Source organism: Oncorhynchus mykiss, chromosome 24, assembly GCF_057628025.1.
Source record: "Oncorhynchus mykiss isolate SJ-2025 chromosome 24, ASM5762802v1, whole genome shotgun sequence".
NCBI classification, from domain to species: domain Eukaryota; kingdom Metazoa; phylum Chordata; class Actinopteri; order Salmoniformes; family Salmonidae; genus Oncorhynchus; species Oncorhynchus mykiss.
The window spans coordinates 6,804,802-6,819,824 of NC_143045.1; the positions used below are offsets into that span (position 1 = coordinate 6,804,802).

The 15,023-nt window shown below is 43.3% G+C and overlaps 1 protein-coding gene across 1 annotated transcript in view; it reads left to right on the forward strand.

The window, feature by feature from the left end:
• The window catches only part of LOC110503581 (leucine-rich repeat and fibronectin type III domain-containing protein 1-like protein), a 158,517-nt gene that overhangs the window by 86,214 nt on the left and 57,280 nt on the right, over positions 1-15,023 (forward strand). The window contains exon 2 of the mRNA XM_021581986.3: positions 5,263-5,486. Coding sequence (XP_021437661.2) covers positions 5,359-5,486 — 128 coding nt within the window. The 5' untranslated portion in view covers positions 5,263-5,358. The remainder of the gene's footprint in view (positions 1-5,262; positions 5,487-15,023) is intronic.

Here is a 15,023-nt window from a genome sequence, read left to right on the forward strand (position 1 = left end):
TGCTTGTTACTGTTGTAAGCCTACCTGTACAGGGAGTGTGATTGTGTGATAAACCTTCCACCTTCTTTCTCACCCACTTCCCAGACACAGCAGGAGGGGGGGAAGCACGCCTCACACCCATCTTCACCCCACCTCTTAAAATAGCAGCTACCACGTCTTTGTTTGACAAGGCTGATCTCAACCCAGTTATCCCGAGATACCCTGGCATGAGATGGAACAGGCGTCACGCTGCTTTCTCGCTCTCCTCTTTTCTACCTCTCCTATTTCCTCTTCTTTTTCTACATTCCTCTGGAAGCACTGCACTACATTTTCTGACATGTCTTCCTACACTCTTAGAAAAAAAAGATGCCATCTAGAACCTCAAATATTTCTTCGGCTGTCCCCATAGGAGATGCCTTTGATTAACACTTTTTTGGTTCCAGGTAGAACCCTTTTTGGGTTCCATGAAGAGCCCTTTCTTCATGGAACCCAAAAGGGTTCAACCTGAAACCAAAAATGGTTATATTGGGACAGCCGAAGAACACTTTTGGAACCCTTTTTTCTCAGTGTATGAGTGCAAGGTCACCTGCCTCCAGCCCACTTTACTGAGGCAGTTGTTGCTCGACTGGGCGACGCCATTGTGAGTGCAGCACTAATTTAATTATATCTCTGCTGTTGACATAAATTGATTGGAGAATGAGACTCAAGGTCTGTCGCTTGTCTTATGCATTGAGGTTCATTGGCCCTGCCTTCCACCTGCAATTCAATGCCCATTGGAGGCTCTTCATGGCTTTAATTCTATTTGATATGTAGCGAGGGCATATGTTTCTGGCAGTAATCAAGTACATGTTTTATGTGGTGCTGTGGGGTTAAACTGTGTAGCATTGATCATCCTCTTCACTGTGTATTTCATCTCTCAGCCATCCACCCATATCACAGACAGACAGACAGACACACACAAACACGCACACTCTGTATTCACTCCACGGAGATGCAAGGTTGAGTTGAGGCAGCAATTTGAAAGTGTAAAGAAATCTGAGCATACTTGCTGTTCCTCTCACGTCTGGATTGGAATTGAGAAATGATAGAATTGCTAAACTCTAGTTCCCCTAGTTTACTCTCCAAAGTTTTCCTCAGAATACTGTAGCTTAGGGTCCTTTCAGAATAAAGCTTTGAAAAAAATATGATTTCTTTCCAAATCATGATTGAATTAAACCTCTTGACATAGGCAAATAAAATGACTTGGCAAAGTCACGATTAAAGAGGCTAGCAGGTGAAGCCAACAATGAATGTAAACTTAAGCAGGATTTGTTCACGGTAAGTCAAGGCTGGGCCTGCCATACAAAACCAGACATACCTTGTCTTTAACATTTGCCATTGGCAAACATCATGTTAACCTGTATGTGTTTTTCTATGCCAATTAAATGTATGTGGACAACCCTTCAAATTAGTGGATTCGGCTATTTCAGCCACACCCATTGCTGACAGGTCAAGTACACAGCCATGCAATCTCCATAGACAAACATTGGCAGTAGAATTGCCTTACTGAAGAGCTCAGTGACTTAGAGTGGAGGCTATTATAGCAGCAAAGGGGGGGGGGGGGGGCAACTCCATATTAATGCCCATGATTTTGTAATGAGCAGATGTCCACATACTTTTGGCCATGTGGTGTATGTTTTTTTTACATAACCGCTAGTGTGATTGATTGATTGACATTTCATTTAATGTAATGTAATGTTGCCTTGACTTTACCTAACCACCTTTGCTCACATTTCAACTAAATGAGAGGCTGGCCCATTGACGCTGCCCTCTGCAACTCCAATTCATCACACAGGTTATTCCATAGGAAGAAAGTACAGGTAGTACCTCCATAGGAAGAAAGTACAGGCCGTTCTGCCTCTGCACTCCAGAGCAGGGTGATTTGGATTGAAGCTGGGTGTTTTTTATAGCCCATCACTCATATGCCAGGTATCTCTCTGTCTCACCCTCTCTCTATATATATATATCTCTGTTTCTCCCCCAGAGTGAAACAATTCATGCTCACTCCTGGCTCTGTGGTCAGGGTGGCTCATCATCTTTATAATATAGAGAAAATTGCTCTTTGGACAGTGGGGCCTACAGCGAATGGGAGCCATTTTCTCCTCCCAAAATCGTGAAATAGCAATTAGATTTCTCCATCGTTGTCACTCCCAACCTAAATCTATCTGATTGTGCTTTTTGGGCGAGGGCGGATGTGTGCAGTGGATTTGAGGTACAAAGCATGCTGGGAAAACTCTAAGTAAGTGCTTTCCCCCCTTTCTCATTCTCTTTCTTTCTTGCTTGCTCTGTTTTCTCTCTCTCTCTCTTTATCACACATACACATTCTCTCTCCTTGTTTTCTCCTGAGGTTAGCTATTTGGGGGGGGGGGTTATGGGGTTGGCTTGACTGAATTCAAAGACTGACAGGGTCGCAAGCTGAGAAAGTGCTTAAGTGAAGCTCTCTCTCTCTCTCTCTCTTTCTCCCTTGAACTCAAATGGGCTGAGCATCTTGAGGATTGTCAATTGTTCATCCAAGACTAATAACGTTTGGATTGCCTTGAAGTCAGCATATGTTGTTTTATCCCTCATGGAGAGGAGGGGGTGGGGGGGGGGGCGGGGGGAACTGGCTCTTCTTAGACTGTTTGGTTTAGATCCACTCTCCGACACTCTTGTTTACCTCACTGTGTTTACCTAGTGGTTGGAATGCACTGGTCGGACTGGCTAATGTGTGTAGAGTGACTATTGCTTACCTAGGCTGTTAAGGAGAGCCAAATGAAAGCATTACCATGTGGCTGCAGTGTTGCAGTGAGCAAATCGATCTGCATTCACATCGACCCTTTTCTTTCTGCACTATGACTCAGCCCCTGGAAGCCTTAAAACCAGAAAACACCTTCACAATGGAGTGGCTGTCCAAGCACTGTCCATAACATAGTCACTCATTGCTTTAGCACGGCACTCAAGCTTTTTTAGTAGCAGCCTACTAGGCCCAATGTACATCTAGTACCTGTAATTCAATATCTTCAGAAGAACCATGTGTCATACTGACAGTGAAAGGAGACACGGGCATGTCGAAGTGTTGCAGCTTGTGACAAATCCCTTCGTTGAAGAAATGACAGGTGCATCTTCCACAACAACAACAAAAACAAACAAAAAACAATGCAGTAACAACATGACAACCTGTCTCCTTTGCTGACTGGAGTGACTACACACTGCATATTGGTTGGTTAGGGAGGAACGTTTGCAGGTTGCAGCCATTTCTGGATCTTTTGCCTTCCTCTACCCTCACACCTGGGGAACAGAGAGAAGGTTGGCTTCTGGCCTGCTCCTGCCGGGACTTCTGGTCATCAGATGACCATAACCACTGACACCCATCTGCTGCAAACGATTGGGTTGTGGCGAGTTCAGAGACAATTAGAGCCACGGAGGTCCATTTTAGAAGACAGTTCAGTTGACTCCATCCTAACGCCTTAGATGCGGAGAGGTCTGACACCGTGTGTGACCGCTGACCACTGACCACCACCGGAGACATCAGTATGAGCAAGACCTGATGGACTGATAAATGTTGCTCTCTAGCTGCCTCGGACACGTCTCAGATGAGGAACACAGCAACGGGTCCACATTGGGGTGACCAACCGTTAAAGGAAACCCCAGGTGATGAATCTTGTGCAAATAGAGGGATGGTTGATTCCAAGCTCTCTTCTAATTTTGTTTGATTTCCACGTTTGAGCCGACCTTGAAACCCCTTGCCCTAGATGTCAGATGTGAACGATTTTAAAAAGGAAGAGGGGGAGACTGTCCTACTGATAAGCCTGAGCAACCATTCTACTAAGATGTGCGTTTGACCTTTCCAGCTATTAGCAATATCAGAGGGTTGTAAAGCACCAGAGTGCTAGGCTCGAATTCCGACTGCTGTACTGCGAGATAGGAGAGCTGTGCAGGGTTGATGTTGATAGTGCGAGGGAGCGATTACATGAACTGTAGAAGAAGAAGAAAAACTGTGACACTGTCTCCTGCTTGCCAGACTGGCTGCTCTGGCTGTCAGATGGAGCTGATTTGAGATGGTGCAGGGGAGGCTGTTATTAGAGTGGAAAGATTTCATTTGATGTTGTCTTTATGACACGGCCAAGATGCCAAACCTCAGGGTATGTCAGTGAGTGCGTGAGTGAGTGACTATGCACACGTGAGTCCATGTCTACGTGTGTGTGCCTCGTCATGTTTCGATTTTATCCTCTAGTATCATGTCTAACGCTGTCTCTGATTTAAAGGGGATAACATAACTCACTAGTGTGACTAATTTACAACTCAGTAGATGCCTGTAGGGATGCATGTATTGCTAAACGAATACATATCCAGTCGATAGAGCAGAAAATCCTTCAATATGCATTAATGAATAGGTTTAATCAGGTGTTGCTTTGTTTGTTTATTTAACAGCAATATTAGCATGTTAATTTGTCTGATTAGACAAGCACTACAAATGTTTTAGTTTCCCACTGAGAGAAATGCATTCAAGGTGCAAAGGCTGCAATGCTGTAGTGATCAGTTCAGTTGTCCAGTTCAGGTCCCATGCAGTGTAACTCAGTGTGCATTATTGTCTACTCTGTAGGGTTCGCATGACAGATATAAAACATGCTAATAGATACAGGGATGACTGAGCCTTCCTGAGGTCTGTTTGAAATGTATATTCAAGCCCTGAAGGGCCACAAGAAAAAATGATGACGCAACGATGAGCTGCCAGAGATTTCAACTGAGCGCTTGATCTCACCGGCTTTCTCAATGCAACCATTACCCAAATCCCCTGTAGCAGTCCAAATTCAACCCCCCCCCCCCCCCCCCCCCAAAAAAAAAATCCCATATAATCTGTGTGAGAACATGACCTTATTACAAAGCTCTATCCACAACTTTCATGTCATTGTCTCTTGTGAATATGCACAGTCAGCTACCACAGTCAAATCATGTAAATCTTTTGGGATTTTTCATTTAAATTCAACATAAATTGTTTATCATTTATCGCCCACACTGCTCAAGGCCACCGCGTATTGATGAATGAGAAGCAATTTCTGAAACGTCTCCTATACTCAGCTCCGGTGGAAAATTAGTTATTTTTCAACTTCTTGTTTTTCTGTCTGTTCTCTAAGACGTAATCAGTTTTCTGTCGTGGTCGAGCTAATTAACTTTATATGTAAATGTATCTGTAAAAGTGACAGTTGGTGTGTGTTTTTCTTTTCCTCATCTGTGTTTTTTTTTTTCTCTCCCTGTCAATCACAGGCAGATTGGCAGGTGGCCCGAGCTGAGCCAATGACAGGCGGAGAGGAGTCTTAACGTCGGGCAGGCTTGAGTCCAGCCAAAGTAAAAGCTGTCAACATGAGTCCAGCCAAAGCTGTCAACATAGAACAGAGTGGAGGCTACCCACATACACATACACGGATGAGAGCCCAGGCCGCCGGCTTGTGGACGACGCCAAGTGGCGGCTTCCCCTCCACGTCTATAAGGTACGCTGAATAGCATGGCCTCGGTGGGTTTTTTATTTTCTTTTTACCCTCAAGGACAGAACATGACGTGGCTGTGTTCCGATACCTTCCCTAGAATTCTATCTACTTAGAGTTCATGGCCAAAGCATTTCTTCATACTAAGTGGTAGGCTAGTATGCTAGTGCGGATATTGGAGCATAGCTGACTTCTATACAGTCTGCGGGAGACTTTGACCCTGTGTCACACAGCAGCTGCAGACTAACTTACTGTAGGAAATGTTGATGAAATAATGACTTGCTCTACCCTGATATCCCCTAGTTGAATGTGTAAACATGATAAACGACTTGCAATTAACTGCTTGTTCCATGATGTGTATGCAATTAAGACTCCAAGGTAGTTGATGCTTTAATGCACATTCTGGATGCAGGTTCTCATATTTCACTGTACACACTGCCAGGTAAACACACTCATTAGCTGGATGATGTCATGTGATTCGAGGAGCACACCATTGACAAGTGGGTGCTTATATGGTTAATACAGGCACCAGAACTAAAACTCCTCATTAGAGTAAAGGGGCCACATCTTTGGTAGTAATAGTGGCTTAATTCCTCTTAAATAGTGATTAAATGTCACTGGAGTATACCGTATGGTCTAGTGCATGAGTACTCAACTCTGACCCTACGAGGTCTGGACCCTGCTGGTTTTCTTTTCTACCGGATAATTAATTGCACATACCTGGTGTCCCGGGTCTAAATCAGTCCCTGATTGGAGAGGAACAATGACAAAAAAAACGGAACTGGCAGAATAACTGGCTTCGAGGTACAGAGTTGAGTTTGAGGGGTCTAGGGAATAAGACTGATAGAGAACCCCCCCCCCCCCCCCCCCCCCCCCATATTCCAGTCTCCCTGGACATGCCAAGGGCAACGTCACTTTAGCTGCTGCCAAGCAGGGTAGGGGAGTGCCGGGCCGGGTAAAGTGATGGTTGGGACAGGAAGGTTGTACATGAGGAGGCTACATGGCTTATTCCCTCGAAGGGAGAGTGCCTGGCCTATTCTTAGAGAGGCTCCTTTGACCCACTTCACATTGATTAGAGTCATGTTAGATGGCAGAGATAGAGAGACAGCTTAGAATGTGAACATAAAGTCCCCAGTCATAGAAAGAGACACTGTACTTGAACCCTTTCCAGGGAGATTTTTTGCCACTTTTCCCCAAGTGTTAGGGTGTAGGGTAAACAATCTGGAGAGCAAGGACCGAGCACTGGAAGTCAACATGCATTAGTGCAGTGGAACTGACAACAGCATTCTTTCAATGGTTTGCCATTCATTTGGCACACCACAGGTGATACTGTATAAATATGAAAACCAATTAAATGCAATTCATATTTTGTAAATCAGTCCTTGAGGTTTCTCCATTAAGCTACACCATTACTAAAAAGGGTTTGAAACGGGTTCTTCTGCTGTCCCCATAGGAGAATCCTTTTTGGTTCCAGGTTAAACCCTTTTTGTTCCAGGTAGAATCCTTTTGGATTCTATGTAGAACCCTCTGTGTTAATGGTTCTACCTGGAACCAAAAACTGTTCTTCAAAGGGTTCGAAATAGATTTTTTTTTCCTAAGAGTGTAATCTTATTCGCCACCACTTCTTACAGTATAATGTGTTCTGAATATGCCCTAAAGATAGATGTGAACCAGCAAACTTGTTGTGACTGTCACTGCAGTATTTAGTTATTTTGTGTGTGTGTGTATACTGCAGTGTGTGTGTGTGTGCGCGTACTGCAGTGTGCGTACTGCAGTGTGCATACTGCAGTGTGTGTGTGTATACACTGCAGCATTTAGTGATATTTTTTTTTGGTGTGTGTGTGTGTGTGTACTGCAGTGTGCGTACTGCAGTGTGTGTGTGTGTGTGTATACACTGCAGCATTTAGTGATTTTGTGTGTGTGTGTGGGGACAAAGATGATACTTTTTGGAGAAATGTCCTCTGGTCTAATGAAACAAAAATAGAACTGTTTGGCCATAATGACCATCGTTATGTTTGGAGGAAAAAGGGGGAGGCTTGCAAGCCGAAGAACACCATCCCAACAATGAAGCATGGGGGTGGCAGCATCATGTTGTGGGGGTGCTTTGCTGCAGGAGGGACTGGTGCACTTCACAAAATAGATGGCATCATGAGGACGGAAAATTATGTGGATATATTGAAGCAACATCTCAAGACATCTGTCAGGAAGTTAATTAAAGCTTGGTCGCAAATGGGCCTTCCATATGGACAATGACCCCAAGCATACTTCCAAAGTTGGACAACAAAGTTAAGGTATTGGAGTGGCCATTACAAAGCCTTGACCTCAATCCTGTAGATTTTTTTGGGCAGAACTGAAAAGGCGTGTGCGAGCAAGGAGGCCTACAAACCTGACTCAGTTACACCAGCTCTGTCAGGAGGAATGAGCCAAAATTCAACCAACTTATTGTGGGAAGCTTGTGGAAGGCCAAGTTAAACAATTTAAAGGCAATGTTACCAAATACTAATTGTGTGTATATAAATGTATGACCCAATGGGAATGTGATGAAAGAAATAAAAGCTTAAATAAATAATTCTCTCTACTCTCTATTCTCTCTACTCTCTCTATTCTGACATTTCACATTCTTAAAATAAAGTGGTGATCCTAACTGACCTAAGACAGGGAATTTTTACTCTGATTAAATGTCAGGAATTGTGAAAAACTGAGTTTAAATGTATTTGGCTGAGGTGTATGTAAACTTCCGACTTCAACTGTATATGCACAGACTTTTACCAAGGCCTTTTACATGAATTTCAATGGAGAAATCGAAAATACAATCTCTGGATTCTATTTGATTAATGCATTCATTCTCAAATGGGCGCTGCATCCTAAATGTTAGGGGCTCAGAGAAATCTAAAAAGGGTTAATAGCCGTGAAATGTGGGAGCAGCAGGGTGGAATGATCATATTAAGGAGTTACTTTGTCTAAGGGCAAAGTAAGTAGCTAGTAATTGCTGACTCCACTGTGATAAAACAAAGAGGCAGAAAAACAACAAGTGCATGGACATTGTTTAATCTATACACTTATAGGCAAATCCAGGCTAGATGAAAGAACATAGAAAGTAGTATTTGTATGTGTTTCTGAATAATATGACCATCTATATTCAATTTCTGGCTCTTCCCCTGAAGCGATGATGACACCGGGCAGTTGGTAGCCTAGTGGTTAAGAGCCTTGGGACAGTAACTGAAATGTTGCTGGTTCAAATCCCTTAGCTGACTTGGTGAAAAATCTGTCGGTGTGCCCTTGAACAAGGTGCTTAACACCAATTGCTCCTGTAAATTGCTCTGGATAAGAGTGTCTGCTTAAATGTAAATGGATACAAAGGCTTGGCCCTTGGTTGACCGGGCAGCTGGATGATAAGGACATGGTGTGGTGTGAGGGCATGGTGGCAGACCAAGGGTAACACTGGGCAGGCAGGTCGGAAGGGCACCCCAGAGGTACCAGCTGCAGCCAACCAGCCAGCAGAGCTCTCTAAGGGACGCCCTACACAGTGGCCCTACGGTAATTAAGTGTTAGACATTCAGAGATAATCCCTGACAAATATGTCCGGCTGGAATCATAATGAAGCCCAATGCACATCTCTTTTCTCCTCCACAGCCACAGCAGCTGCTGTATATGGAAATGGGTTGGTTGGGATGGTTTTAAATCCACCTAATTTTCAATGAATTATCGCCTTCCTTGATTTTCTATTCATTTATGCATAAAAGAGAAACTAGGTGTAGATGGAAGAGTCAGAATTATTTATAAAACAGTAGATGAATTGTAATTTGTGACTGACAATCTGACAAGGCCTCTGAAGATGGGCACCAACCAACCGCTGACCAAACACCTAGACCGGAGGCACTCAAAAATCAATCTTGGTTGTCCTTGCGTTGTTGTTCAGTTATTCTAACCACATTGTTTGGTAAGCTAATATAAATCTGCTTGTGCCAGGGGGCTCTATTCCAAGAGCCTTCATTTCACTGAAATGGATCGTTCAAATTTCATCTTTGAGCTGACAGCTGCTCCACGACGCCCACACACCACTGGAGCAGTACTGTTTTGGTTTCACTGCACATCCACACTACTTTATTGGACATTATAAACGGGGTAGTTCAAGCCCTGAATGCTGATTGGCTGACAGCCCTGGTATATCAGACCATATATCACCGGTATGACAAAACATTTGTTTTTACTGCTCTAATTACGTTGGTAACCAGTTTATAATAGCAATAAGGCACCTCATGGGTTTGTGGTATACAGTATTGCCAATATACCATGGCAAAGGGCTGTGTCCAGGCACTCCACAATGTGTCGTGGCTAAGAACAGCCCATAGCTGTGGTATATTGGCCATATACCACACCCCCTTGTGCCTTATTGCTTAAATGTTTTTCTCCTCCGTCTTAGATAATGGACCCACTCTATTGACTCATATTCATGCCTGTGTCATGTCCGGGGCCCCATCAGCGCTCATTGCAGTCTAGGGAGGGTTAAGGGGAACAGTACAGGAAGTAAAAGTGACCGCTATTAGAGAGAACACAAGAAGCGGAGTGGGACCAGTAGCCATTAGCCGATTTCCTGCATGGTGCGCTGACGACAACCTGGTCCTCAATGCAAAGAAAACCAAGGAGCTCATTGATGATTACAGGAAGTCTAAAAACTGCAGTCACGCCCCAGTTCTCATTGATGGCATTGAGGTGGAGCGTGTGCCCAGCTTCAAATTCCTGGGTGTCTACATCTCCGAGGACCTCTCCTGGACGCTCAACAACTCAACCCTGGTCTCAAAGGTGCAGCAGCGCCTGTACTTTTTAAGATCCTGGTGAACTTTTACCGGCGCACCGTCAAGAGCATTCTGACTCTGTTCAATGACAATAAATTTGAATCTAATCTAATCTAAAAAGGAGTGTTGGGGGTCATCATAAACATTACACCCTCTTTCCCAATCACATACAGTATGGATTCCATACGTCTAGGTGAATTATTTGGAAAAGGGGGCATCCCGTTTCATGGCTTGCATAGGGTTGGAAATCCATTTAGTGTGAAGAATAAATTACATTTGAAATGGAATTTTCTCACCTAGAAGCAAACATGTCACTACATGAAATCTTAATAAAGACATAGGAATATATATGCATGTTTTATGGTGTGGGGGTGTTATGCAGTGTCATTTTTATGGCCAGAGGTATAAATAAATGTGAGGCCATTGAGAGTTTCAATTGGATGGTGACGGTCAAATGGTGATGGTGAGAGGAGATGTTGTTGCAGAATGGAACCGTTAAGTGCTGTACTCAGATGACATATACATTTGAACACACATCAACGCATCGGAATAATAAAGTGTCAGTGATTTATCTTTAGCTTGGAAGAAGGAAGACCATTATTTAGAATAGGCAGATGTAACGATCTTTTATGCTTTTGAACAACCCCCACTCTTTCATAGTATTTCATCTGTCTGGGATAGGTGAAATCTCTGGTTCTTTTTGCCCATTTCATTTGGGAGGATATGTGTGTATGTGTGTATACACTGCAGCGTTTAGTGATTGTGTGTTTGTGTGTGTGTTTTATAAGGAGCCCATTTGAAAAACCTGCCCTCCCCCGTCTATCTATCTCTTGCTATGTCAGTACTGTACTAAACCTTTCTTACGATTTACCTTCCCTGCTCTATTCAAATCTTTACGTTGTTTTTGTGCAACTCACTGGCCTCCTCTCACCTTCATTTACCCTCTGTTTTTGTCAATAGCGAAGAGACGTGAATACACAAGTGACTGTCATATTTTTACCCTAAGCATAACACTCCAGCCATGAATGTCAATTGGAAGAATTTGCAGTCACACAAAATCTTTACCATTTGAAGTAGGTGTCATTTGTGGAAATTATAAATAACTAGCTGATTAATCACATTTGCATTGGCAATGTTTTAGTCTACAGTGTGTCAGCCTCAGGTAGGCTACACCCACCCACACACTGTAACACACGCTGTCGCGCACACACACACACACACACACACACACACACACACACACTGCCACACAAACACATGTGCCTATACATCCCTCCCCACTCCCCTTGCACCCACTCATGTGCTGCTCAGATGGTTCTTATGCGTCTCCATCACCAGTTCTGCTCTAGCTGGGCGTAAGCAGTCTCAGGCTCCCAGACGTTGGCGCCATCTGTTGAGCTTGATTGCCCTGCTGGTGGGGGCATCCTCTGTCTTCCATCTTCCACATGCCAGGCCTGCGAGCCTGGGAGCTCTGACAGGAACCCCCCCCCCGCTCCCTCTATGCTCTTCCTCCTGTGACGTGTCAGTGTCATGGCAGACCATGATGAGGTGTCAAAGCGCTCTCTCTCTCTCACACACCCTCCCTCTCTCTATTTCTCTCCCTTTCTCGCTCGCTCTCTCTCACACCCCCCCCCCCCCCCCCCACCCCCCACCCCCCCACCCACCCCCTCTCTCTCGCTGTCTCATGTGCCACTCCTGGTCTCTACCGTTCTGTGATTATTGGAGTAGCTGACAGATTTGCCTCGTTCATGTTTTGTTTTCGTGGACAGGACATTATTTTCATGTCTTCAATAGGTTTGTGGTTATTTTACTTTTGTACATTTTTGATCTGCGTGAAAGTCCCTGTTTTCTCGATCAAATAAATGGCACCAGGCGTTATGGTAAAACCTTTTACACAACGCAAGAATGGAAAGCCACCATGTCAGGTTTTCTCCATTATCAACCAAAGGTATTTGTGATAATGGAGCTGGGAAGAAGTGCTTGGTTATGAATGAATAGAAAAGAACAGAAAGACGAAACATTTCCGCCATCAGGGAGACAAAGAGACTGCCGAGTTGTGGAAAGGTGATGAAAAACCAAAGCACTTTTTGAACAGAGAGAATGGAGAGAAACAGAGAGAATGGAGAGAAAACAAAGTGCTCCGAGTAGAAACGAGATGGAGAGAACATCTCCCCAGTCAGGTGAAAGAGGGACAGAGATTCATCGTTTTTATTTTCCTCTGACATGAGTCACTCAGGTATGGAGAAGAATTCAAATCTTTGAAGTAGTTTTGTTTTTGTTTTTATGTGCATTAATGGAATTTTGAAACGAAAGTAAGTTGTTGAACGCTCTTTTACATGGGGGAAAGATACCGATGTGGGATCTCTGGGTCCCTAGCAATGAAGCTGCACAAACTCCAATTTATTTTTGTATTGTTGTTCAACCAACATCTGCCCATTTTATGTGATTTTCTTTTCAGTAAGAACTTCACACATACAGTACTACTTTTACGAAGGCAACAGGCCACGTGCCACACTCACACAGACGATACGGTGTTGATTGAAAACACGGTGGCTCTGTAGCAACCATTTGGAATCGAAAACAGGGTACAAATGTCAACATTTTTGTAGAACAAATGCATCTCTGGAAAAAAAGAAAGCTTTCCACATTTCATGTTATTTGAATAATACTAAAACTCTTATCTGCTTGTAGTCTTGAATTGCTGCTCGCAGCTGTACTTTCTCTGTGTGCCCGTATTCAGTGTGGTGGCCTTGTCCATTATGCAGCCGTTACCGCTGTTAATGCAGTCAATTTGCTTATCTCTCTGAACCAGTATGTTCCTGATGAATTGGGAATCCTTGCAGACATTTGCACATTAATAGAGATGTGGGGGGGGGGGGTGGGGGTTCTACTAAGCCAACGTATGGAATTATTATGGATCCTTTAGCTATTTGATTTAGAATTGTAGGACCCCTTTAGGTATATTAAACACATATTTACAAAGGATTTGATAAAATATTGAATATGGCCCATACTACTATAGGGCATAGAAATGCATTGAAAAAGACAGTAAAAAAAACATTATCTTAAGGAATAAGGTTTTGAAGTGTCTGTCCTATATCTAAGAGATATAAGAACGTTCAGGGCATATATTTAACCCACTGGTGATTGTAGCATGTAAATCTTGGTGTGGCAAACTCCCCAAAAAATGTTTAGATGCATGCCAGCAAAGCCACTACACAACACAACATTAAACAATACATTTAATTGCACTATAAAGGTGACAAACGGTGCCCACAAACATAAAGCTGTCCCAACAGCAGAGCTTTCTTTTCAGCACCATGGAGCGAATCCTTGTTTTTTTTGTCTGCTGACAATTGAGATGTACAAACTATGGCATAAGGGAACGATGAGCGGATAAAAGGCCATCCGTAATTTCGATTAAGACATTCACGAGCAATCTAAGATGGAAGTTGTCAATATAACTATTTCTTCAGCACTTTCAAAATGTACAGCAACAGAATTCAGAACATTCTCTATGTACACCAAGTCAGAACTGTGGGATAAATCAAGGGGGGCATATAAGCAGACAATGAACGCTCCTACAATATTCGATGATGTCATTTCTCTTAAACAGGCTTTAGGCTAAATGTGCACCACCAAGACAGAACAGTAGGCTAAGTTTGTATTTGTATTTATTATGGATCTCCACTAGTGCTGCGAAGGCATCAGCTACTCTTCCTGGGGTCTGGCAAAATTAAGGCAGTTATACAATTTTAAAAACATTACAATGCATTCATAACAGATTTCACAACACATTAAGTGTGTGCCCTCAGGCCCCTCGTCCATTACCACATATCTACAACACAAAATCCATGAGTACGTGTGTGTATAGTGCGTATGTTATTGTGTGTGTGTGTATGCATGTGTCTATGCCTATGTTTGTGTTGCTGTTCCATAAGGTGTATTTTTATTAGTTTTTTAAATGTGATTATACTGCTTGCACCAGTTAAATGATGTGGAATAGAGTTCCATGTAGTCATGGCTCTACTGTATGTAGCACGTGGCATGTCTTGTGTGGTATGCATGGGTGTCTGAGCCGTGTGCTAGTCGTTTAAACAGACAGGTTGGTGCTTTCAACAACTCTCACAAATACAAGTAGTGATGAAATCAATCTCTCCTCCACTTTGAGCCAGGAGAGATTGACATGCGTATTACTCATGTTAGCTCTCTGTGAACATCCAAGGGCGAGCCGTTGCTCCCCTGTTCTGAGCCAATTGCAATTTTCCTAAGTCATTCTTTGTGGTGCCAGACCACACGACTGAACAGTAGTCCAGGTGGGGCAACACTAGACCCTGTAGGACCTGTCTTGTTGATAATGCTGTTCAGAAGGTAGAGCTGCGCTTTATTATGGACAGACTTCTCCCTATCTTAGCTACAGTTGTATCAATATGTTTTGACCAATCCAGGGTTATTCCAAGGAGTTTAGTCACATCAACTTGCTAAATGTCCACATTATTTATTACAAGATTTAGTTGATGTTTAAGATTTAGTGAATGATTTGTCCCAAATACAATGCTTTTAGTTTTAAAAAAATATTTAGGACTAACTTATTCCTTGCCACCCATTCTGAAACTAACTGCAGCTCTTTGTTAATTAAGTGTTGCAGTCATTTCAGTCACTGTAGTAGCTGACGTGTATAGTGTTGAGTCATCCGTATACATAGACAAACTGGCTTTACTCAAAGCCAGAGGCATGTCGATAGTAA